The sequence below is a fragment of the Phocoena phocoena genome, chromosome 2, assembly GCF_963924675.1.
Source record: "Phocoena phocoena chromosome 2, mPhoPho1.1, whole genome shotgun sequence".
NCBI lineage: Eukaryota > Metazoa > Chordata > Mammalia > Artiodactyla > Phocoenidae > Phocoena > Phocoena phocoena.
In genome coordinates, this window is record NC_089220.1 from 140,754,266 (window position 1) to 140,780,287 (window position 26,022).

The 26,022-nt window shown below is 46.8% G+C and overlaps 2 protein-coding genes across 6 annotated transcripts in view; both read right to left on the minus strand.

Annotated features, from left to right (window-relative positions):
* Positions 1 to 479: 479 nt before the first annotated feature.
* Positions 480 to 3,863, minus strand: RPS17 (ribosomal protein S17). Its single transcript, XM_065871800.1, has 5 exons — positions 3,829 to 3,863; positions 3,391 to 3,542; positions 2,705 to 2,810; positions 2,164 to 2,229; positions 480 to 606 (listed from the first exon to the last, which is right to left on the minus strand). The coding sequence occupies exons 1-5, from the start codon at positions 3,829 to 3,831 to the stop codon at positions 526 to 528; spliced, it is 408 nt and encodes a 135-aa protein (XP_065727872.1). The 5' UTR covers positions 3,832 to 3,863; the 3' UTR covers positions 480 to 525.
* Positions 3,864 to 7,142: 3,279 nt separating this feature from the next.
* Positions 7,143 to 26,022, minus strand: part of CPEB1 (cytoplasmic polyadenylation element binding protein 1) — a 101,761-nt gene continuing 82,881 nt past the window's right edge. For 3 of the 5 annotated variants that reach the window (XM_065871154.1, XM_065871156.1, XM_065871157.1), the window contains 9 exons: positions 20,105 to 20,331; positions 18,042 to 18,294; positions 15,571 to 15,684; positions 15,150 to 15,254; positions 14,135 to 14,271; positions 10,754 to 10,952; positions 9,365 to 9,459; positions 8,680 to 8,760; positions 7,143 to 7,253 (listed from right to left, as the gene is read on the minus strand). In XM_065871154.1, the coding sequence (XP_065727226.1) occupies positions 7,143 to 7,253; positions 8,680 to 8,760; positions 9,365 to 9,459; positions 10,754 to 10,952; positions 14,135 to 14,271; positions 15,150 to 15,254; positions 15,571 to 15,684; positions 18,042 to 18,294; positions 20,105 to 20,331 (1,322 nt within the window). The remainder of the gene's footprint in view (positions 7,254 to 8,679; positions 8,761 to 9,364; positions 9,460 to 10,753; positions 10,953 to 14,134; positions 14,272 to 15,149; positions 15,255 to 15,570; positions 15,685 to 18,041; positions 18,295 to 20,104; positions 20,332 to 26,022) is intronic. The other 2 variants (XM_065871158.1, XM_065871155.1) reach the window with 2 other exon arrangements.

Sequence of the window (26,022 nt, forward strand, 5' to 3'; positions counted from 1 at the left end):
TTCACTGATCCTCCCCCACACATCCATTCACACTCATTCAATCTCCTATGCTCCAGGTACTGGCCTCCACACCCATCCTATCTCCCACCCACAGAAAGCCCAACCCTCACACACATGAGGAGCGTTACCCTTTCAAGACCCGGCAGGTTCATTAACCCAAACTGCATGTACTCAGAGGAGGCTGAAGCAGGGCCTACAGGGTGAGGAGGGAAAGGCATCTCCTGACTTTTGTCTGAAGCCAGAGTGCGTGCTCAGGGCCTGGGAGGACCAAGAAGGGTAGAGCTGGCAACCAAAGAAGTGATGCAGGTGTCCAAGCTCAGGCCTCCGAATACATCCGTAATCTGTATGGGCGCTGCCCACAGGCCACTTACAGATGCGTCACACTGCAGACTGCTCTTCTTCAGGATACTTCTCCCTTGAGAAAGAATTCCTGCCCTTAGCTCCACTGGCACCCAACCCCACAGATGACACAGGCACGGTTGTTGTCCGAGGTTTATTGAAAATATTACAGCACAGCAGAAAGATTCAAACGGCTCCACGTGGTGTTTTGAAATTCATCCCAACTGTAGGCTGAGTGACCTGCAGGTTGGACAGACTGCCAAAGTCCTGGAACAATAAAAAGGGGCTTAGTGTGGCTGTACTGGTGAGATCTGTGTCCAGAGCCCCGGCACCACCATTAGGCTATGCTTCTGTCAGCCTCCACAACCTTGGGGTCAGATTGGTGGGACCCTGCAGAAAACCAAGAGAGCCTTCTCCTCCCCACCCCAGAGCAATAAACTCTGTAGGGAGTCTACCTGCAATCTGAAGGATCCTCCACAGTCAGCCATGAAGGAGCTGTCCTGTGCACTTTAAGACGTTTGACAGCATTCCTGGACTCTATCCACTAATGTCTGCTAGTATCCCCCAACTGTGACAACCAAAAATGTCTCCAGATATTACCAAATGTTCCCTGTGGGGTGCAAAATCTGTCCCTTTGAGAATCACTACTCTAAGGCATATACAGTGCCACTTCATTTCCAAGACCAGCCCTCAGGTAGGAGGCATCACTTATGCAATCAACATTTGTGAAGGGCCTGGGTAGAATAGTGGTAGGACAAGGTCAGGGCCTGCCTTTAAGGTGGCTCAATCTAAGTGCAAAGAACCCAAGAGCATGTGTATAGCTGATTCACTTTGTTATAAATAGAAACTAACACACTACTATAAAGCAATTGTACTCCAATAAAGATGTTTAAAAAAAAAAAAGAACCCAAGGGCCCACCATATAACCAGAATTTAATTCCTCATTTTATCCTCAAAAACCAATTTTACAGTTGAAATTAAAAAGATGCATTCCAGAGTAGTATTTCAGGACAAAATGATCTGTAGCAGGCGTTAGCTGTACTGGTTATGTTTTTCTGAGACCAGGTGGTAGTATATGGGTGTTCACTCTATTCATTATCTTTCTGAACATCTTAGACGTTTCATGATCATAAAAAGGAAAAATAAAGTTGCTCTAAATCACCAACTGCCTCCTGGACTTTGAAGCTCATGCTTTCACCAAACTACTAAAGTACTAAGATATGTCACAGAAGAGACACTTATCAGATTGTACTGAAGATAGCTGAACTACCCAAGTAGTGCCCAGTTAGCAACTGGAAATGAGACCACAGCTCATTGAGTGATTAGCATACAGATACAGAAGTAAGGAGGCAGACTGAAAAGAGAACTAAGGATGGAACCAAGGGGGTAAATGTGAGAAGCCAGCCACAAAATCGAGACGAGAACAGAAGGAACTGAGAGAAGGGGTGTTCTGGAAGTCCTGGAAGAACAGCCACTGGATTTGGGAGTTATCCTCGTGTGGAGAGCAAACTGAACCTTCAATAACTAGCTAAACCCACTTTGGAAGCAGTCTAGGTTAGTGGTTAGAAGGGTGGATGGCTTCCCATCCCTGCCACCTACTAACCTTGAAGTTACCATTTCATCATCTATAAAATGTAAATAACAGGATGTGCCTCATGGGACATACTGAGGAAAAGGGAAACGCCATACAGAAAGAAACACTGAGATTACTTGATATATTTTAAAGACTCAGTAAGTGTTACCTAGAAGTATTACCCATAGTAGAAAGCTACTGATGGATGGTGACCAGGGAAGCCCTACTTTAGGAAATCAGCAAACACTTACCAAGAGCTTCAGCATTTCCTTAGTGTCAGGATCTACTTCAATGATTTCCTGATCCAGGGCTGAGACCTATAAGGAACAAGGCAGGCCCCAAATAGCAATGAGTTCTCTCTCACCTTCCCTGCCTTTTCTCTAAGATTCTTAAATGAGGAACAAAAAAAGGGGGTGGGGGACGGGGATGGGTGGCATAGAGAGGATACAGTAGGATCCCACGAATCCAGTATTTAGAAAACCTCAAGACTGGGTTTATACTGCAGAAATACTATGCCAGGGCAAATAATCAAACCAGAAGACATTAAGTCACCAAACAAACATCATTAAAAGGCTCTCATGTATAAAACAGAATGGACTTACATGATCCCAACAGGGCAGAACAGAACCTAACATACAGGCAAGTAAATTACAGGCACCTACAGCTGGTCAAAGGGTATGTGAAGACTCAGCCACGGTCGCTTTGAAAACCAGGTACCTGAAACGGTTCTCAGGAACCTGCTTTATCTTTCAGGATGAACAAGAGGTCCAGAATAAGACCCAGAAAGTTTACCTCAGGCACGTAATTATCTCTCCTCTCTCTCTCCTCCTCCTGCAGCTTGATGGAGATACCTCTCACTGGGCCTCTCTGAATCCGCTTCATCAGATGTGTGACATAGCTACAAAGAACAGATGCCCAAGAACACACATTGGCTCCCACTGGTACCCAGAACGTCTGGATGTGTATTTTAGTTCTCTTCCCGCAGTGAGAAGGGAGAGGATTCACCTTGGGGGCCCTGACTCTGAACCTCCTACATACACAAAACCTCCACACGCAGCTCCACTTACCTAGGCATGCCTGTCCCTTTGGTGTCGCACATCCTCTCTATTCAAATTCGCTTTCAAAGCTATCAAGTACTCCCAACAAACCTTCACGACCCCTCCTCCCAACCTTCATTTCCTTTACTTCGAATTCCAATTTACATAAGTTAGCATTAAATCACGTATGCCCTTACTTAACGTTAGTCTTCCAGAGGTCGACTGTGGCTAAACCTCGTCCAAGCGCCACCGCCAGTCAAACCGCCAAATACAACGCGAACATAAGACAACCCCACCAAGAAACCCGGCAAAGGCACACCTCCAGCGCTCTTCTCGGAGCAGCGGGAGACTAGTGCTAACCCAGCTCCCACGACCCACCCGCGGGGCCACGACTCTCCGACTCCCAGCAGGCCCTGGAGGCCGAGCGCCGGCTGAACTCACCCTGCGATCTTGTTGCGGAGCTTCTTGCTGGGAATGATGGCGATCTCCTCGCACACGCGCTTGTTGGTGTGAAAGTCGTTGCCCAGGCGCGTGTAATACTTCTCAATGATGACCCGGGCCGCCTTCTTCACGGTTTTGGTGCGAACGCGGCCCTGCAAGTGGAGAACACAGGGTCACTCGCGACTCAGGAACCCCCTCCGGGGAACAGCACGGCGTCACGCCCTGACCGGAGCGGGGTTCGTGGGTTGGGTCTGAGCCCAGGAGGGGGAGAAGGCCGGCCGGGCAGTGCTGGAGCGCGGGGTCAACGCGGAAGCCAGCGGCCCACGGAGGCTTCGGCCTCACAGGGTACTGCGCCCCTCCTCGTGGGCTGGGGGCCGCGCAAAGCGGCGGATGGAGGACGATTGCGGGGGGTACCAGCTTGGAAACAAAAACACCTACCATGTCGGCGGGTCCTTGGTAAAAGAGGAAACAGGAAGCACGAGAGGCCTATAAAGCGCAGGCCAGAAAGCCGCTTCCGCCTAGTCTGAAATGCGCTGAGCCGACTGTAAGCGCAGCACAGCGACCCCTAGAGGGGCGGGGCGGAATGGAACGGAAGTATGGCCAATCGCCATCCAGTGGGCGTAGCGAGTGGCTGACCCGCCCCGCCCCGCCCCGCCCCAACTAGGGTGGTCTTACGCAGGTTTCTCTACACCCTTCTTCAGTGGTTAGGTCGCCCATTAAGTGCCCTAGACTAAGAGCGACGGCGCATCTCTCCCACACATGATGCGGAGAGGGATGAAGGCTTAAGAGCCATCAGGAAGGCGGGAGCGCGGAGAAGTGAGGAAGTAGGGGATGGCGCCGTGCACAGGATCCCCACCCAATCCATGGGTCACAGACTTGTGTCTAGCCTGGTGGAGACACAGGTACAACTGGGAAAGAATTATCTCACTTCTTCCGAGTCTTTGCTCAAACGTCACCTTATCAGAGGAACTTTCCCTCCAATTTATACAAAGTAACACTGCTATTATCCTTTTTTTTTTTTAGCATTGCTATCCTTTTAAAGTTGCTCTAGTATTTCTTAGCACGTCACAGTGACTTGTCTCAATTTTCTCAGCTAGGGATGAGTTCCATGGCAGTATTTGCCTTGAACAGTGCCCAGCACAAAGCAAGTTCTCAAATGTTTAAGTGAAGGGCCCAGTTCACCTGTAGCGCTCCCAGCTGAGGCACTCTCTCCAACCACCACCGTCATAAGGCTGTTCCTGCTGCACCCATCCGCAAACCAGGTCCTTCTGAGGCCACCAGCACAGGCTACCCCTGGTGGCCTCATTAGCCTCGGGGGTGCCCTGCTCCTTATCTCCAACTTCGCTTAAGTGGGTTCCAAGTCCCCGCCTGACTTAAAGAAAGACTGGGCTGCCCAGTTTGGATGAGTTAAGGGGCACCAGGCTGTGCTTCATCCCCCAACTCAACTCCTGGTCACCTTGGACAGTCCAGTCAGTCTCTGAACTGACTGAGAATGGAAGGCTGAAGGACAGGAAGCCCTTGCCCTGAAAGGAGCACCTGGACAAAAGAGGGACCAAAGGGGAGAAGAGATGACTCTCTGAATAGGATAGGACAGGACAGACCAGGACACCAAAAGGAAGAGTCAGACTCTCCTTCAAGAGAGATGCAGTTTACTTTACCTGCACACTTCAAACTATGCTGCTGCCAGTCAGGCCTCAAGGGAAAGATGAGGCCTCTCATTCTTGGCTGAAGGGACTCCCCACCCCCTAAGATAGTGACTTCTTGCACCTCTCACGGAACGGATGCTTCAGTGTGCAGGGCTCCCTCCACCGCAGACTAAAATGGAATCTTCCAAAGATCACTCCAGCAGCTGGGCCCAGGAACAACCTACCTGAAACAATCATCAGCAGACCCTTTCAAAAATCCTGGCATCCCGCCTGTGAGAAAGAGTCCAGATGATAGTCTGAAGAACAGCAAAAATTTACTCCCACTCAGTAAAGAACTGGGTCAGCACAGCTGACTCCAAGAGATAGGAAGCCTCCCAAGAAGAAGAATCAGCTCTGAGGCTTACAGGAGAAGCTGAGAAGAAGTGGCTCGTGCCGACCTCTGGGGAGCTATGCCTCCAGTTCCTCCAAGCTGAGTCTAGGATTTTGAAAAGAGGAACCCCAAGAAGTTTACTTGTGAGGGCTTTTTACATACCTAGACTAGAGGTACCCACTTACTAGAGAGGCACCTCCGAGGTGCATTTGACCACGGAAGTGACCAAGAAGGACTTACGGGGCAAGTCCCCACATGGCCCCACTATCAACCTGGGCTGGAATCTCATCAGAGAAGATCCAAGGAAATGTGGGTTTTTACTCTGGAATCTTGGTGTCCCACTGCCCCCTTTTTCCCACAGCTCAGACACAGAGACAAAACCAGAACTCTGCTGCAACGTGTTTATTATGTGCCAAAAAAACTACACCACAGCTTACTCCACACATCTGTAGGAGAGTGCAGTCTTGCCTGCATATACTACAATGAGGTAGAGACTTCACACACAGCTTCACAAAACCCACAGAGTAGCTGGGATATGCAACAATGCAACGTCAGCTCAGCAGGAGGGAGGAGGGGGGGTTATGACACTGGTTCTTTGGCACACAGCTTCCCAAAGAGGGGCAAGTCGTTTTTTTTAAAAAAAAAAAAAAAAGGAAGAAAAGAAAAAGTCAAGTTTTCAAATTCCAGTAGCATTTCAGTCAACTGCAACTGTTGCTTCATACATTTCTCAAATGAAAGAAATAAGGGAAGGGTACTTGTCCCCTCTGAGAGAAAGGGCTCCTGTGAGCCTTCATCTGCCCCCACCAAAAAGCAGCCCTTTTTAGCTCAGTTACAAAAGAAAAAAGTCCTGTGACTTTGTGATTAAAAACTTCTATCAACCCTCCCCCCCCAAGTAAGTGCAACTTAAGAAGGTGCAATAAACCATTTAAAACTATATACAGCAGCCACTCAAACACCGTTTATCCGGTCCAGTTTCAAATCCAAAAAAATTTTTTTTTCTTGGTTGCAAATGCCTTGATTTGCAACTGTGAGAAACAGTGACCAGCAGTCCCCAGACACAAATTTGCTATAATGTTAAAAGCTGCCAGGAAAGAAAAAAAAAATCTCTTGTTCCAAACGACTTAAAAACTGTTTTAAGGAGTGTAAAAAGGAACCGGTAAAAACCCTCGAGCGTAAAATATGAAATATGATTTTGGTTTAAATGAAGAGCAAAGTCTCCTTGTTGTTTACAGTAAAAAACACCAGCTGAACACTCAGTTTATGCCGTTCAGGTGGGGGTTAAATAAATGGAAAGGCACTGTATGGCAACTGCAAGAATGAAACCAATGAGACCTGCACATCATCACCATCAGTATTGCAAGGAATGTAAAAAAGCGCTTTTAATAAATAAACCTAGATGTAGGCATCGTGTCAATACCTTCCGGACACGTAGTTCTTTTTTGCTTTTTCATCGGCAAAATGAGTAACTAAAATCTGGGAAAACTACAGAGTCGCTTGGAGGGTGAGCCTAAGGGTCCTTGCCCTGGTACACCCCCTGAAAACAAAATCCGACAAAACTCATTGTGCATTAATTAGTGCAGAAACAAAGACAGATTCAGCAAGTGCAAAGGTGACTACGATTTTCCCTTGTCCTCGGGAAGCCAGCTCCCCGGTGGCCAGTGGCAGCAGGGTAGTGCAGGCTACTGCCTGACCTGCCAGCCTCAGGCGCCACAGGCCACTGGGCAAGGCCAGCTCCTCTAGCTGGAATCTCGGTTCTTCTGGTTCCGCATCAGGGGGCTGTGATGGCGCAGGCCCTCCATGCTGTGCCGCCAGTGCCAGCAGCTCCGGCAGAAGTACTTGAAGCACACCTGGGTGGAGCGGAGAAAAACAGAGAGAAGCCAGGCCTGTGTCAGCACCAGCCAGGGGGGCAGCTGCATGAGCTGCCTGCTCTGCCCAAGAGCAAGTGGGGGATTCCTGATGGCCTCTGTGGGGTTAGAAGAGATGGTCCTGGGGATCCCTCTCATCCCCAACAGAGGCCTGACCAAACCATGGCAAATCCACTGCCTATTTCTATGGGTGCCCAGACTTAATCCAGGATGCTGGGCTCCTACTGTGTAGAGACTGTGCCAGCTTCCCTCATCTCCTCTTAGCACCACAGCTGCTCTTCCAGTCCCCTGCCCTTCCCACCTCCTATGGAGCAGCTGTAGCACACGCCTGCTAACATGGGAGAACATTTAAAGACAGTGACTCCAGATCCTAATGCCGGGCAGCACGGCTCCCTCGTCACACTAAGTGAGGAGAGGTCACTGGGCACTATCTCAGTCCCAGGCCCACACTCCCGCTGGCTGTGTAAGCCCCGGCAAGCCACTAAACTTCTGAGCCATTATCTAAAAATGGGGATCATCTGTGGAAGATACACACACACAAAAGCCTGCTAGAAGAGGCTATTCAGAGATACACTTATTCTCCGGCTTTACCCAGCAACCCAAACTTACTTCATATCCTCATTTTGCAGCCTCAGTTTAACTACTGTCTACCCAGAGACTCCAAACCTGACTGACAGCACCGCTGCAAAAATAACTAAGTATGGATGCACTGCTGGTATTCGAACACGTCCCAAACTTGTCTTGTTGCCAGCAACACTGGCACTACTTGGAAACTTGTCAGAACCAAGGCATCTCAGGCCACACTCCAAACCTACTAAATCAGAATCTGCATTTACACAAGATCCTTAGGTGATGCGTATATACGTTAGACTATGAGAAGCACTGCCCAAATACATCCAGATCTGTGCTCCACCACCCAGAAACACTCAACAAAAACTGCCATGCTGCTTTCTGCCTGCTTCTGACAACTGGGTACAAACCAGGTACAAATATCAAAACAGTCCAGAGGTTCAGAAGTAAAAAAAGCAAGCTTCCATGCATAGGGGAAAATCAATCTAGAAGGCCTTAGACTTAGAACAACAGTGCCTGGCTCATAGTACTGCTGACCACGCCCAGCAGGTTCCTATCATCCTCAAAAATCACCATTACCAATAGTGCCACACTGAAAACCAACATCCCAGGCAAGGAGAAGGCCAAAGTATCAAGACTCAACGAGCTTTCCCAGCAGTTTTGGGTCAAGTGTGTCTCTGGTCTGATCATCAGCAAACATTACTGCTGCCTCTTCTATGCTCTTAAGACAACCGCGAGGCACCTGAGGACTCCAACATTCCACGTGACAAATGAGACATGACAATCTTTAACTGAAGGCAGGGATTTTATAAACATCTCAAGTGCCCAGGGGACTCACCTGATCGCGACAGAAAAAAGGACCAGGCTGAGAACTGCAGATATGACACAGAGAATCTTCTAAGTAGGGGTCAATCTGAACCTGCACAAAGCGAAACAGGATAATGAAGTGGCTGCTTCTCACCAGGAGGCCAAATGGGCCAGAAGAGAAGGGCATGTCACGGGCCATCCACATGAATACAGGGGGTTTCCTGTTTTAATGGGGGCCCAGAGAGAACTATAGGCAGAGAGCACAGAGATCCTTGATGGCAGGTGCCCAAACTGCAGAAGCTGCCGGGCTGGCTCTACAAAGTGTGCACAACCACACACACTACTGCCCAGTCTTCTCGGCAAACCGGACCATGGCACTCTATCATCCAGCAACAAGTAAGCAATCCGAAAATGCAGGTCAGGCTGGAGAACAGAAGTCAGGCTGCCTTGCAAAGCTGGCCAAATAACACAGCACAAGAAGGCACCCCACATGTTGAGGAGGCTCAACAGTCCCAAGCTCCCATCCCCCCGAGTCGACCAAGACCAAGCCCCTCCCAAACCCAAACCTCACCTCAAGTGTGTCCTCAGAAGCTTGGCTCATTCCCCAAAGCATATCCAGCACAGGGACAGCTTCCGTCTCAGGCCTGCCCTGGGTAGTGGCTGGCCCAAACCCCTCTTGGATGGCCCAGAGTGAGGGTACAGACCAGCCCACTCACCTTCTTGGTGAACTTGGTGGTTTTGATCTCCACAAAAGCAGCACTGACTGCTTTCAGGTAACTACGTTGGTTATTGAAAGTCACGCGACCAGACCCTAGGAAAAACAGGAAAACTTACCTTCCAGCCAAATTCTCCCAAACGCCACTTGTCAACACTCAGGAAACCCTGTTCCTAGATCAGTGCTGTGCTGTCCAATAGAAATATAATGTGGGCTACTTATGTAATTTTAAGTTTTCTAGTAGCCGCATTTAATGAATGTAGTGGAATGAAGAAGAAAAATGTAGTGGAATTAATTTTAATTTATTTTCTTTACCCCAATATATCCAAAATATTATCATTTCAACATGTGGCATTAGGCACACTTCAAGCACTCAAGAGTCACATTTAGCTGGTGGCACTGTATCAGACGGTGTGGCTGTAGACCATGATGGCACAACCCCCTCAGGAATGGGGGGAGGACTTGCTGACCACAAGGGGGAGGGAAGAGACTCCTCCGGGTAAGCAGATGCACAGGCACGGTTACAAGGGTTCAGAGTGGAAAGCAAGATGCAGATAGTACACCTCTCTGAAGGCACGCCCAGCAGTCAAGGCCCTCCTGGCCTGGAGGTACTCCAGAGCCTAGCAGGGGAGCCGGAAGCAGCCTCATCCTGCCAAGTGCCGCCTCTGCCCCTGCAGCCTCTGAAGTCCCTGTTCTCAATCTGCGGTGCAGCACTGAAAGGCACAAGATGCTCCTTCCTGACCAGATTCTGTGTGGGTGGGCAGACGAAGCATGTGGGAAGGTGGATTAGCCATGTGTTGATCAGGAAGCTGAGGCTCTGCTCCACCTCCAAACCCCACCACTAAGATTATTCTACCACGACTGGGAAACTGCCCTCCTTTCCCAGTGGGGCTGACCAAAACCCAGTGGTTAGGCCCCCCGACTCCCCTACACTAGGACAGCATAGGCCACGACCATACTCTGTTGGCTGAGTCACCCAGAGTCTTCCTTCAGCCTCACGTGGTCTCTGACCCTAGACAAGGCCGCTTTTCAAGGCCTCTTAACAAAGGAAACCAAGCAAGTTCAGGGAAGTCCTGGCCTTTTAATGAAATATTACCTGTTGTCTGTCTCAGACTGGTTTGGCTGTGAACTCTGAGCTTCCAACCAAAGTTCCTGTTTCATTTTCACCTCCTATCAATTTTTCTCCCCTTCAAGGGAAGTGGTGGGAGAAGGATGGGTACAGAGGGGTCAGTACTGGTGGCTTATCTAGAAAAAGATGCTATACTGCTGGTATATGCTGATCTGCAGGTCTGAGTCAGGTCTCCCCCTCCACTCCCATAGGGAAGTATCACAATCTTGGTCTACATCCCAGGGGCCACCCAGCTTTCCCACACAGAAGTGGGACACTTACCAATGGGATACTTGTGCTTATCTGTGTCAATCCCAGCATACACCACACCACCAAATAGGTCGTTCAGAATGGCTGCCAGGGCCTCGGCATTGAGCATCCCGTGCAGAGCACCAACAAATACCGTCCTGCTGGGGTCAAGTCTCTGAGATGGGCTCTGAACAAAGTTGCTGTCGGCCAAGACCCAGGGGATCACTTGTACCTAAAAACCACCCAAAGGTATATCAGTCCTGGTAGGGAGCCAGAAAAAGGCTCTCGTATGGAGAGGCACACGCTCTGGAGATGCTAAGCTGAGCCCCATACAGTCCCAGGCACACAGGTACTCAGCAAGCCACCCTCACCCCAACACAACTAGACTTGAATTTTACTGAGTCCATGAGTCCAAAATGGTTTTTTTAAAAAATGGATGAGTAGTAGTCTACCCATTCTGAAGAGTAAGCAAAATAGTCCCAAACTGTCATACCCAGGAACCTAGCACTGTTACAACCTTCAACCATGTGGTTCCAACAAAGGACCATGGACACTGATGAACAGACAGCATGGTCTAGGGTCCTTGGGACAGGAAGGATTCACAGAGAATGACAGGATAGGAGCTTGAAGGACAGAGGGTGGGGATGCTGAAGGTATCTGTATGAGATGGTTACTGGCCCCATGTACTCACTAGAGGGCTTGTGACAGGAGCAGCGGGAGTAACTGGAGAGAGGTAGTATGAGAAGTCACACACAGGAGAACACTGAGGTTCTGCAGAGCAGAGTGACACTAGGGCAGGAATTGACCATGTCCTCTGCTTCCAAATCCTGAGCCTAGAACAAAATCTGGCATAGCAGACAGAAGGCTCCAGAATGAAGTGAGTTGACAGATGATCAGTAAGTGTTTTTGGAAGATTAATCTGTGAAGATTTTTTTTTTTTTTTTAAAAAAAAAAAAAAGGTCTCAAAGCAGGAAGAGATCTGAGGCATAAACCAGCAAGGAGGCAGAACAGTAGTTCACAGGACAGCTGATGAAGACCTGGAGAAGGCTGGTGGTACTGGGCAAAAAACAGGCCAAGATCAAGAAGATTCTTCAACAGGAGAATCTGCAGAATTCAGACTGCCTGGGCATGGTGGGAAAACAAGAATCAGGTCTGATGGGTTCTAGACCTAGATAAGCTTGAGATGAGAGTGCCTGGGAGAAGTTACCAGGGGGAGCCAATTTCATTGGAAGATGTAAAAGCCCATCTTGCTTTTTCCATTACCATGAGAAAGTATCACAATCTTGGTTCACATCCCAACAGCCACCACGCTTTCCAAGCTTTCTTAAAAGTAAGAGTTTATAATTATAGGCCATGCCAAAGAAAGGCCCCACAGGAAGGTGGGGCTCAAGTAGGACATGAGACTAGAGAGGTGAGTCTGGTCTAAAGGTAAGAGCAGAGCCACACAAGTGAGTAACCTGTCTGACTATGGGGAAGAAGAGAGGGGGGAATCAAGTACCTACTACTCTGGTGTGGAGGGGGAAACACAAAGGAAATAGAGGGTCAGAGAGATATGAGAACCAGAGCTGCCTACAGCCCATGCATCAAAGGAAGCTATTCAAACACTGTGCGATGCAGTGACAAGGGACTAGGAGCAGGAAGGTGTCTGCAGGGCACTGAGGAGGGTGAGGGCCTGTGGTGCTGCAATGGCAGCCTCTCACTGTGAAAGCAGGGGATAGGGAAGAAGGAGCATGTTGTTAAGTCCCAGAGCATCATAAGTTGTGATAACTACATGAGCTCCACACAGCAAGAAAGAAGGCAGGGAAACTGTGGGCACCGTGCGCAGCCAGAGGACAAAATGTGAACTAACACCAGGAAACATCGTAAAACAAAGAGCCAGCTTTGTGACATGCATTATTTATTTTAAATCCAATGTGACTATCTCAATAAAACAGGCATTTTCTCCATTACCCTACAGATTTTAGTAGACTTTACTTTCTAGAGCAGCTTCCAGTTCACAGCAAAACTGAGCTGAAAATGTGGGGTTCCTATAAAACCGCCCCCCCGCATCCATACACGAACAGCCTCCCCCACTCTCAACACCCCTCACAGGACCGGCACACCTGCTGCAATCAGGAAACCTACCCTGACACATCAGTATTGTCCAAAATCCACGGTTTACATTAGGGTTCACACTTGGGGTCTGTTTTACCACTGTAGCTCTATGGGTTTTGGGCAAATGTATAATGGCATGTATCTACCATTACAGTATCACAGAGAGTATCTTCACCATCCTCAAAATCCTCTGTGCTTCGCCTATTCATCCCCTCTACCCTCATAACCCCTGGCAACTGCTAATCTTTTTACTAAAAGAGGCATTTCAATTTTCCATTTTATAGATGAGGAAATGAAGTTTCATGATATGAAATATCTCATCCAATATCACAAAAGTAATGTACTCTGGAACCAAATTTTAAAAAATAACACTGATTCCCGAGTTCAAAAGTTCCTTTGACAAGTGGTTCTCAAACACCACCCACTAGCACCACTGGGGAACTTGGTGAAAGTGGAGATTCTTTTTTTTTTTTTTTTTTTTTTTGCGGTATGCGGGCCTCTCACTGTTGTGGCCTCTCTTGTTGCGGAGCACAGGCTCCAGACGCACAGGCTCAGCAGCCGTGGCTCACGGGCCCAGCCACTCCGCGGCATGTGGGATCTTCCCGGACCGGGGCACGAACCCCAATGCGTCCCCTCCATCGGCAGGCGGATTCTCAACCACTGCGCCACCAGGGAAGTCCTAAAGTGGAGATTCTTAAACTCCACCCAAACTGACTTAGTAAGCCTGAGATAGGGTCCAAGAATATGCAATGAGGCTCCCAGGCAGGATGGCTCTATGCTAGAGACTCACGACGCTGAGGTTGATACCAGAGACGGCCTAAGGAGAGAGAACCAGATGGAGGAAACTAGATAGTAATAAAGCCCTGAATGGCAGTGAAGAAGTCATCCATGGATAGATGTGGGCTAAAGAGGGGTCTACCCACCACAGATTAGGAGGTGAGAAGGCACATCCTGAGAGCAGGACTAGGGAGAAACAACTGTAGATTTTCAGTTAAGTCCAAGCAGAGAAAGCTGCTAATTTCAATTTCATTTCTAAGACAAGAGGTTTGGTACAGAAGCACTGGCTAGAATAGAAGGAGATCTGGGAGACAGTTTGATTTCCATGGGCAGAAGCACATACGTACCATTATGGCCCAAAGGTGCGGGGTGGGGGGTTAATGCAGCTGAGAGTGTTCTGTTGTATTCAACGTGGGGCAAGAAGAGCAGCCCTCTTGCCTCAGTAGGGATACTTGTCTGCAGCCTGTGTATCCACCCACCCCATGAAATCCACTGCCTCATATGCCAATCACCCGATCCAGAAAGGACGCTGTGCCAACTCACCTCCTTGCAGCGCATCCTCCGGCTGGACATCTTGAAGTAATATTCACTCAGGCCATCTGGGCTCAGCGGGTCATGAGAGCAAGCCTGAAGCAAGGCCCGGACAGACTTCTCTAGTTCGAAGACCAGATATACATACCCTATATCCAATGGAAGGAGAAACTGCATTAACATCCCTCAGGTGGCTACTCCTCAGCCTTGGTTTTGCGGCAGGGAGTTTCTTCCGAGAAAGATGCCTTATGGGTGAGACACGTTTTTGTCCTACTCCTGAAAGTCTTGTTGAATGGAAGCATTTGCTATGCTGGACAACCAGGCCAACGGAGGGAGATGCACACCATCTCCCACCCTAGTAAGGGAAGGGATTGGCAAAGTAGGACAGAGGATCCCATCATTACCACATAGATCTTTATCCCACAACACAAAGCATGTTCAGGTCAGCAAGCCTGGCTTTCCTGGGGGCAGGAGCCATGACAGGTCTGGGGCCAGGGGATGGAGATATTCCTTTAAAAGCCTAGTTAGACCACTGGTTCAGTTCATCGGAACACTTTCAGTGAAGATGGGGCAGAGTGAAAATAGCACTTGCTCCTTTCTACAGGGAAGGGATCTCATTTCAGACCAGTGAGAAATCAGATGCTTGGTCCTCATTCCTGCTAACTCCAAAGGGAGCTCAGAATTAGGTCAGGCAACAACGTAACTGGGAAGGAAAGGCAAGTAAAGGAAAGCTTTTCAAACGCCTCATTTTGAGAGGTCAGGAACGGCTGGGGTTCAGGTGTGGAGGGAAGTGCACAAGGCCGTTTCACAGGGAGCTCCAACTGCAGTGTGAGTTTGGACAGATGCAACATTGGCTCAGAAGAAACAGAAGGATGTGTGAGGTTGAGAAGGAGTGCCGAGAGCTGAAAGTTCTGTGCTGTGGAGTGCCCAAACCTCGTTATCATCATGCAGCTGTGACACCCCAGCGTCCCTCAGGTGCAATTACATACTAGGGAGGGAAAAAAAGCTCCTACCATGTCTTTATTACCTTTAGGCATATTACCTTTGGGAGGACACCGGGGGTGCTTGCCATCCTTACCAGGCCACTCCACACTCAAAGAGCCAAAAACACGGAAGGTGTTAACCAATCCAGCTGCAAAGAGATGAAAAGAATGACAGAAACGGAGACACCATCCTCCCGAGGAAGGCACAGGGCCATTGGTATTCTCTTGGGCTCATCCTCCTTGACAGACAACTGAGAATTGACCTTGGGTCTCAGGTGACAACTGTACGCAACAGACACAGAAGCACTGTAGGAGTCTATGAAGTGCACCTTTCCCATTCACAGTTGCTCCTGTGATACCCTGTGCCCAGGCAGAGGTTCAGTTCTTGGCCTCAAGTCCAAGTTTCTTGCTCCTGAAAGACATGCCCCACCTTCAACACTTGAAGCAGAAGGTCTCAGAGCTCACCTTCCGTAATATCCCAAGGGACACCTCCTAGGAACACCTTGCAAGAGTAGATGGGGTTCTTGTAGTTCCGGGGAGGAAGCTGGCCACTCCAGGTACAGGTGGCTTCATTCACAGCTTTGGCAGAAGACAAAGAGAAACAGGAGTCAAAGAATTAACAAAGTCACTGCCCTTCTCTGTGGTGAACTTTTATCCAGGAAGAAGGAGAGAGGCCACAGTCCTAGTCTGGCTGCCTGGGAGAACATCCATGACTACTCTGAAAAGCAAGAAAACTTACACCTCACCAAACCAGTCAGCCCAGTATGATAACCCTAATTTACTAGTTCTGCCTCCACTAAAACTGAGAGGAATAGCAAACCAGATGTGTGGGGTAAAAATGATCACAACTCAAGCTATTTTCATACATATAACATATAACCAGAAAGCAGTTTTATCTAGCCATTGCTTATAATACTAATTAATTTAAATTTGTGATTATAGGCACACCTCAGAGATACTGCAGGGTTTTGCTCCAAATCACCACAATAAAATGAATATTGCAATAAAGCTAGTCACACAAATCTTCTGGTTTCCCAGTGCATATAAAACTTACATTTACACTATACTGTAGTCTATTAAGTGTGCAATAGCATTATGTCTAAAAAAACAACGTACCTACCTTAATGTAAAAATACTTTATGGCTAAAAAACGCTAACCATCATCTGACAACACAGGGTTGCTACAAACCTCCAATTTGTATATAAAAAAACCAAAATGCAGTATCGATAGATTGGGAGTTTGGGATTGACATGTACACATTGCTATATTTAAAATAGATAACCAACAAGGACCTACTGTATAGCACAGGGGACTCTGCTCAGTATTCTGTAATAACCTAAATGGGAAAAGAATTTGAAAAAGAATAGATACATGTGCATGTATAATGGAATCACTTTGCTGTACACCTGAAACTAACACAACATTGTAAATCAACTACACTCCAAAATAAAATAGAAATTTTTTTTAAAATGCAGTATTTGTGAAGTGCAATAAAGTGAAGCTCAATAAAACAAGGTACGCCTGTACTTGAAAGGAAACAGGACAATTTTTCATACAACATCCTAAATGCCTACTGGTCCAAATGGACCTTCTCCCCAAATGTTCAAATAAGGAACGTTATACTGTTTCCCTGAACTCATCACTCACAGAAGTTAGGACACTGCCAATAAAAACCAGCACCAGCAACCCAAGATAAGAATGTCACAACTGTTCCATGTCAGAATAATTCCCCATCATTTCCAAAGCTATCGTTATGGTACCTAAAGAGACACCACCGGGCCTTCTATCGTATCAGTCTTTAATCCTGTCCCCACTCAGTCCGTGCCCTTCCAGATCAGAGACTGACCTTAGTGGGAACTGGCTAGTCCTCGCCTATTTTACTCTCCTCCTCCAGCACTGGAGCAGACAGCTAATGAAATGAACCACCATTTTCATTCAGGACAATAACATGGAAGGTCATTCTCTAAAAGGCACAGGCCCAATGTCTTGCTACAGCAAGAAATTAGGCACCATCGGCAATATTTTGCAAACAAAAACAGAAGTCGATATAATGGCCTCATCCAAAAGCACAGTAAAGTCATTTCACAGGAAAACAATGGCAACAGAGAAAGTACAAACACAGATTGCCGAAACCATTAAAATAGGGCAGGAGCACTGCTAGGGAGAATGAGATCAGGTCTAGCTCTGTGAGTAGAAAGACAGACATATTGAAACCTATGGAAACAAAGGGAATGGAGAAACTGAACATTCATTTAATCAATTCCAGAACCTTACAACAGTGGTCAGTGAGCATCTCCCTGAAGCACTAGTAAACAATGACATATACAGCTCATTTGCTTCCAAGTACTGGTATAAGATGAACAGATTTAATAATGGATTTAAGGTAACTTAAACAACAGAATCTAAGGGTTCCTGAGAGACCAGTACACCTGGGGACATCCCTTACCTTGGAGGTTGACAAATGGACCACCCCCTCTCCCCCCGCAGTGCATCCCTGTGTATACCAATCAGAAAGCCCTGGGGAAGAAAGCTCCAGCGTGGGTTGTGCGTGACATGTCTTTGAATTAGAAAGGGGGAGGGAGACAAAATTCTAGGCACCATTTCCAGGGTTTCTCTTGAACATATGCACCTGTGAAAAGAATCAAACGCGAGAGCAGTGCACAATCTCCACAGAAGAGCAAAAGTCAGAGATGCATCCAACGCCTAATAGGCACAACCCAGTGTGCCAGATTATCTATTGTTCCTCTCTGCTCAGCCTCAAAAAAGTTACCGAGTGTGTCCGCATTAGCACTCACTCCTCAGAAGAGACCACTGTGTGCAGAAGCCGACTTCACCATGCAGTCAAGTCCTCTTGTGGACAGTTCCCCAGTCACTTTTACTCACTGCCCGAGAACGAGGCCCCAGGCCCCCCCAGCAGGCCCACAGCCACACTCACCTGCAGCTTGCCTGTGTAGCCTGGCCTCTCTCTCTATGCTGAAGGGGTCTTTGGGGGCTTCAAGGAGGTCCCAGGACGGCCACACAGAAGCTCCTGGCCATCTCTTTGATGCGCTGGTTGGGGAGGGCGTGACTGCAGCCAGAGCAGCTTGCTCTTGGTCCAGCCGGGACCCAACCCCCATCTTTAAAGGGTCTCTGGGACCACCCCCCGTCAGAGACAGGAAGGGCAGGGGAGGAGAAATTCGGAGGCTTGACTAGGGAAGAAAAAAGGAAGATACAGGTTTTTAAAGGACAGTTGTTACAAAAGTAATAATCACACTATAGAAATTATGAAAAATACCAATATTTGATATATTTTCGTTTAGACTTTCTTCCTATGCGTTCTTAAGATTAGCTGTCCTTATACCATAATTTAAACAAATTCTTTTCTCCCCAGTTCAGTCTTTTTCTCCACATTGCCAGTCTTCATAACCATTTTTAATTAATTTATGATATTCTATTTAGGGAACAAGCTACACTTCACTGACCTATTCCCCCTACTGTTAAGCATTTAGATACTTTGCAAGTTTTCAGGATTATAAATAAAAGCTTTAAACTTTATTTTAAAAACATTTAAATAAAATGTAGCTTCTTCATATTTTGTGTGTTCTCTGGTCAGATTCCTAGACGTAGAATGCCAAAATGCTTTCTATGAAGGTTCTGTGTTCTATTAGAAATGTATGAGAACACAGGTTTCTAAAAACAACAAGCTTGTGTCAAGGCTCTATATTCTACTAATTTAAGTGGGTAGAAATGATACCACATTATCAAAAAATAAACTAAAATAATCACTCAATAGAATATTTCCTGTAAGTTCAAATACTGCCTCTATTTCCTCTTCTGTGACTTGTCTGTTCATACCCCTTCATCAATTAACCTTTGGGGTGGGAATCAGAGAAAAGTCCTTTAAACAAAATCCCAAAATATTAAAGCTGGTTATGAGGCAAATTTCCAAGACTGAGGCCCATATGAAGTAATGAAAAGAATTATAAAAAAAAAAAAAAAAAAAAATATATATATATATATATATATATATATATATATATATATATATAAGCATCCCATCGAATCCCATTTTATAGGGGAGTAAAAACTGCAGCCCAGAGAATCAAAGGAGCCCTGCTTGTAGTTATCTTTCTGGAAACACATCCTGAACAGATAAAACCAGGGAGTAGTGGGGACACCAATGCCAGCTTTCATATCCTAGGACAGACTGGCGGGAGGCAAGGTGGGCCCTAAGAGGTCATGCTATGAATGGGACGTGGCAACAACCAGCGTTGCCAGTCTTGGATACGGAAGAGAAGGGGGAAGGAAAATAGCCATTATATTCACTGAACAGTCAGCTCAGTGGCTTTGGTAGTAGAGAAGCAGGCTCAGAAGGCACCTTAAGCTGAATTTTACTTTAGGATGATTTCTCCCTGCCATTCCTATATATTTACTTCTAATATCCCCTATTCCTCATCTATCGTAATCCACTTTCCAACTCCCTTTAGCACGAGTGCCACACATGTCACACGTGGCTGTATATGCAGAGCAGGAGATGCAAAGATTAACTCTGAGACATTATTTCATGGATTCGTCATGGCCTCTGAAAAAGAGCTGGAGTCAGATCTGGATTAAAACCCTAGCCCCACTGATTACTAACTTGTGATTCTTAAAATCATCAGTTAAAATATTTGAGGTATCATACATAAAGGTACATAAATGATATTGTTTAAAGGCTAAGAAAACACCAATGGAGGTCAAGAAACAGAACACTGCCAGGACTCCCATATTTATTTTTGAAACTAACTTTCCCAACGGCTCTTGGAGTAACCCGTAGAGTCCTCAGGTCAGGTCCTGAAATGTACTGCTCAATGCGTATAATGGGTATACGAGGCACCCTCTATTCTGTCGAGGATGGAAAGTTCTATACATGTCTCCACACCTCCCATCATGCCACCTCGCAGCCTGCATTCTAGTGGACATGCATCCCACCTCCAGCTCACGTGCTCTCCCCGAGCCACTCTGCAGCAAGTTACATACAATCAAATCTGAGAGATGATCTGATCCAGAGCTGAAGCCACTGGTGTCTGAGTCAGAGGGGCTGCTAGAACGAGAGTCCAGGATGGGCCGGGTGTCCAGGCGGGATCCTCTAACGGAGGGTGCTGGAAACTTGTCCACCAAGTCAGATCCAAGGGGGTCCAGAGGCAGGAAGCTCAAGGGGGGTTTCCCCAGGACACTGCCCAATGGATTGTGGAGCATGCTCAATACTAGGGAGAAAAAAAAGGGAGGAAATAAAAAGGAAGTCTCATGACCTCTTAGTTTGCTTTCCGGCCAAGAGCCCTTGCCTTTCCCTCCCACAGCCACCCAGCAAGATGGACCAAGCCACGACCACCGAAAGCATGACAGAGCCGCAGTTAAGAGTGTAAAGAGCAGACAGACACCCAGGGTCCATGAACGGAAGGGACAGGATGGCATTCTGAAGACCCAAGTTCCTGCTGCAACAGAAGCAGCAAAACTCCTGCTCTCTGCCACCCAGGCTTGCGGGTCAGGGCCAGCATCTGGGAACCTGTACCACTGGGGACCCTGGTTACAACTGCTATTAATGTCTGGACACACATGCCCGTGTCGCCATAGGAGATGCCTTCAGCACAATTAGGAGGCCCAAACCATACTCCTTCCTTCCTGTGTTTATTAGAGGAACTCCCACCTTTCTAACACTACATAGCTAAAATACAGAACTTCATGGCACACCCCAGAAGTCTGGTAGAGCATAAGCATACCATCTCATCTAAGAGATTCCTTTATGCAAAATTCTAGCATATGCAGATTCTCTTCTATGCACCCTTGGACTTCACACATTTAGGATGGAAGCAGAGTGATGTTGTGGTTAAGCCGGCTCTGGCTTACGACAATCTTGGGGTGAAACCCTGGGTCTGACGCACCTTTACACGGCTGCATGCTCTGGGAAGCTCTCTTGAGTCTCCATTTTCTCATGGCATCTTGGGTGGAATACCAACTATTTCATAACATTGTCAGGAGGGTTCAATAATTAAGACAGCAGATGGAAAGTGCTCGGCACAGCAGTACCCAGTGCACAATATTTAAATATTAAACATCAAAAAAGAGTGAAGCAGAGGCCAGGAAAGATAAGAGAGGTAAAGTGGACAGCAAGGGAGAGCAGCATTTTCCCGCACTTGGCCTCGGGGAAATAAGGAATCCAAAGCAAAGCAAAACACCCTTTTATCCATGAGGAGGGGGTGGAAGAGGGTTTTGGCCATGGAGCTACGGTGGCACCAAAGCTAGGTAAGAAAGAAGCCATATTAATCTGATTTTGTTTTTTCATCTGGAGAAAGGGGAAAACATCCCCCTCAAAAAGGCTGTGAGGTGAAACCAAAATAATGCGTTTACATATGAAAGTGCTCAATAAACGGTGGCTGTGACTGGCTCTACCTCACAATTACTCACCAGTACCTGAGTGAGACACAGGTCACCAAAGCTGGTTTTCTTTCAGGGTCCAAGTCAGCCTGAAAGTCAGCCTGAATGTCTGGCTGGGGCTGTGGTGAGCCTCCTGAGGCAGGAATAAACCTCTCTAAGCATGGAATCAAAGTGAAAGCATTCTTTCAGGGTATTCATGACAGAGGGTATGTGCAAGATCAGACCAACCTGCTCTCCGTTGGCCAACCACTTCCCTCTCAGCTCAAAATAAGGTAGGGGTATCAACTTTTTTTTTAATGCAGGGAATAGTGTGGATGTGTTTATTTTATTGTGTTTACTTAGCCTTGATTTTTTTTTGTTGTTGTTGTTATACGCGGGCCTCTCACTGCCGTGGCCTCTCCCGTTGTGGAGCACAGGCTCCGGACACGCAGGCTCAGCGGCCATGGCTCACGGGCCCAGCCGCTCCGCGGGATGTGGGATCTTCCCGGACCGGGGCACGAACCCATGTCCCCTGCATCGGCAGGCAGACTCCCAACCACTGCGCCACCAGGGAAGCCCTAGCCTTGATTTTTAAAGAAACTGTCCTACTGTTCTCCAAAGTAGATGTACCATTTTACCCTCCCACCAGCATTGATGAATTTCAGTCCCTCCACACGCTGGCCAACACTCGGTAGGGTTGGTTTTTTAAATCTAGCCAGTCTAACATGTATGTGTGCTGGGGAGGGGGGAGCTTTACCATCTTCAGCAAGGAGTTTATTACTTAGTTTATGACTTCCTTTCTTAAGGAAACATTCTTTTAAAACTAGGACTTTCAAAGCAGTTTCCCAAGCACAGGCACTGAATATGCACAGGTGTGTTGAAACTAAGTGTCCCTTAACGCTTAGATTCTGACACCCATCAGAAATACTTTTGTCAAATTTCTCAAATACTCCTGACAAACCCCTACATCAATGAAACACCGAGCCCAAGCCCCTGGAATTCATGCCCTGAGAGGGTAGAAGATGTGAAGATTTATTCCAGGCTCCAACTTGGTGCTGCAAGACGTGTCAAAAAAAAAAAAAAAAAAGCACTGTGAAAACTAACATATCACATGTATTGGTCTTCAAAGTGGTACCACTGCCCTAAGAGGGCCTCATCTTTCTTCACATTTTACAGAAACAAGGTTAGGGCGGTGAATGATGAGGTAACAATCACATCATAGAGAGCTTCGAAAACCAAATTAGGGTGTTTAGATTTTATCCTGAAGGTAAGTGGGAGATACTGGGGAGCTGTCATGGGGACAGCCAAGGAGGCTGAGCAGGGACACTGGGGAGGACAGTGCCGGTACCCAGTGCCCGGCTGGGACTGAGTATTAAATCAGACTTGGGTGACTCTCTCCAGCAACGTCGGGAACCTGGGTGGATACTGCACCCACACAGGGCTGAGGGTTTTTCCCAAAGAGGGTGTGAAGGAGGAAATGAGACAACAGGGTTGATGGTACCAGCAACAGAGATGAAGAAGGGGTCATGCATTACAGGTGAAAGACAGGAGAGAGTCAAGATGCTGGAAGCAAATGGAGAAGCAGCAATGGCCATGTGCTGACAGCTACCAGAGGAGGGGAGGGGCAGACAGGAGAAACAGGAAGAGGGGAACAGTGAAGTCCGAAGTCCTGAGGACGGTGCGGTCCAGGGTGTGCGACCACAGGTGGTTGAGGTGGACTGCGTGGAGGCTAAAATACTGGATAGGTCATTCACGTGGACGTTAAAGGGACCCACAGTGACAAGTGGGCCTGGGGTTAAAACAAACAAAAAACACATATTGAGATCTTCAGAAAAGGGAAAGGACTGGGGAATTGGTAAGAAGAACAAAAAGAATGACCCTGAGGTAGATAAGGCTAGGAGAACATGCAGCCTCCACTTGAGAAAGTGACATCCTGAAGGAAAAAACCTTCAGCAGAGGCAGAAGTTGGCAGGAGCGTTCGCCAGAGACAAACAAGATAAAGGGCAGTTTGTTAATCCTAGGAAGGGTGGCACAGCAGAGCTCCAAGAGTTGTCAGGGAAACACAGCATTAAGCAGGATGCAGAAAAACACTCAAGGAGATGGCTGGCCCAAATGACTTGTGTCAGGGGGCATCAAGGAGGATAAATATGGGCCACAGTAACTACATCTTTACCCAAGATTTTAAAAGTGTATCTGAAAGAGTCAAAAAGCAGTATGGGTGCCAGTGTAGACCACCTTTCTCATTTACAACAACCTGTATTCATGACTGTGTTGATACATCTGTTCTAACACCCACAAATCCATCTACCTCAACTAACCTACAATTTTTTTTTTGACATGCCCACAAAGGTATCCTGAGGCTTTGTCAAATTCCTGTGTCAAAGCTAGCGATTATGTCTGTAACACTCCTCTAATCTGATAATAAGCCTGTCTAAAAAGAAAACGGCATGACAACCCACAATGGCCACTAATGAACTCCACTTCCTTAAGTGCCCAGAGTTCATGGTCAATCATCTGTTCTCCAGTCTGGACAGGTGCAGTCAAGCTCCGACCATTCACTAATAGCAGCTTCCACATGCTACACATCTAGTATATGCCAGATACCGTGTCAGAAGCACTTTAGGTAAATAATCTTCCCTGCCTCCTAAGAAGTGGGTATTATTACCCCATCTTAACAAAAGGAAACCAAGGCTTAAAGGGCAAGTGTTTGTAGTGAGTTTGTCAGCTAATTAATGACAGAGTGGGACCCAATTCTTTCTGATTCCTTGCTTTATCCTTGGTAACACACCATTCCCTACTTTTTTTTCTTTTAAATACTCAGGACTTTACATCTTCTTGTCTTCATGTTCTTGACACCTCTCTTGTGTTCAAATTCCTGTAAGACCATCAACTACAGACAAGCCATCTCGGGTTCCAGAGGTCAATACCTTGGGATCTAAATCATCCAGGTCTTAAAACTTCTCTAGGACCTTGCTGCTCCAGGAACTCATTAAAAATGTATCTTGGGCCCCACTCCAGACCTACTGAATCAGAACCTGCATTTTAACAAGATCCCCAGGAGATTTGTATGCACATTAAAGTCTGAGAGGCACTAATCTAGAAAAATCTGAGGCTTGCTACTTCAAGCTTCTAATCAGTCCCCTTACCACACCCCAGAACCTTTCGTATGTAATTATTTCCTTGACTTAAGAAACTGTAGGTTATTCAAATACAGCTCTTACAGCACGATGGCAACTAATACACAGGAGGAAAAAAGAACACAAGGTGGCTATGTAGGACATTTCCCAAAGAGTCTGATCTCTGAAACATGCCCCCCAACCCCCCCGACCCCACCGGCGTGGGGAGGGGGTGCTGGAGGAGAGGAGAGAGGGAAAGAGACCTAACCAGGAACAAATAATTAATATTAAAAAAAATTGGCATGGACTGTGATAATAATTTCAGGAAAAGTGACAGCCAGAAAGAAGCTGAACATTGTGAAAAACATTCAAGACAAGAACTCTGTAAGCTTATATCAAGCAAATACAAAGAGAGCGTGGGCCTACTGCCTGAGGCAGACAACTGCTAAGAGACAAAGGAGAGAAAAGTGCTATTAAGGACACTATTGGGTCACCAGAGAAAACTGGAATATGAACAACAGTTTAATGAGAGTATTATATCAATTTTAAGTTGACTGAAGTTCATAGCTTTTGCTGTACATGAATGTACGTCAGAACATTATTCTTTATGGTACAGAAAGAAATTATATAGAGAGATATACATATAGAGAGAGAACTGCAAATGATAAACCAAATGAGGTAAATGTCAACAACAGGAGAATCTGGATAAATGAAATACAAGTAACCTTTGTATAATTTTTATTTTGTATTTGTGACTTCTGTAAGTTTGAAATTTCCAAACAAAAAAACTTTTTTATGACCGAAGGAAAACCAGTCAATGCCCATTTGACTTTCTTCACCTTTTTCAAGACGACTGATCCGACCAGAAAACAGAAATCAAGCACAACCAATAGGGACTAGAATCCCAGGGGAAAAAATGGTAACTGAGTACCTTTGGAGTCTCTACCTGTAAGAGAAATCATCTTCTTTTAAACAAGCTTTTTAAAGCATCAGAAACACTTGCATAGATATTTGCAGACACACAGAGGTACAAAGTTCTGCCTTCTCAACCAAGCACACCAAGGGCCATCCTTACCACCCGACTCCAGCAGTAATTAGCTCAACACCTGGCAGAAAGCAGGTGATCAACGCTTGCTGAATATGAATAGTACTGAAAGAAAGGGAGTATCAGATCCCTAGGAGCCAGTATGCTCACTGAGGCTACTCCCCTTCTATCAAGGTTATTCAATTTAAGGACACAGTGCTGACTGAGATGCAATTCAGAATTAGAGGGGAAAAACCTTAGTTCATCCCAGCCCAGCCCATCACCAAAACAAAGGTTGAAAGGAAAGCACTGTTACTTCCCATACCAAATTTGTGACAATATTCCTTCCACTAGTTTCAAATACTTTCTTCAAAGAGAACTAAACATATATAGATACAGGCTGA

What these genes read in the sequence shown, in the direction of transcription:
- RPS17 (XM_065871800.1), bottom strand. An exon ending in CTCCGCAACAAGATCGCAGG is followed by an intron (nt 2,811 to 3,390) that starts GTGAGTTCAGCC and finishes TGTTCTTTGTAG; the next exon opens with CTATGTCACACATCTGATGA. An exon ending in AGGAAATGCTGAAGCTCTTG is followed by an intron (nt 607 to 2,163) that starts GTAAGTGTTTGC and finishes TTATTGTTCCAG; the next exon opens with GACTTTGGCAGTCTGTCCAA.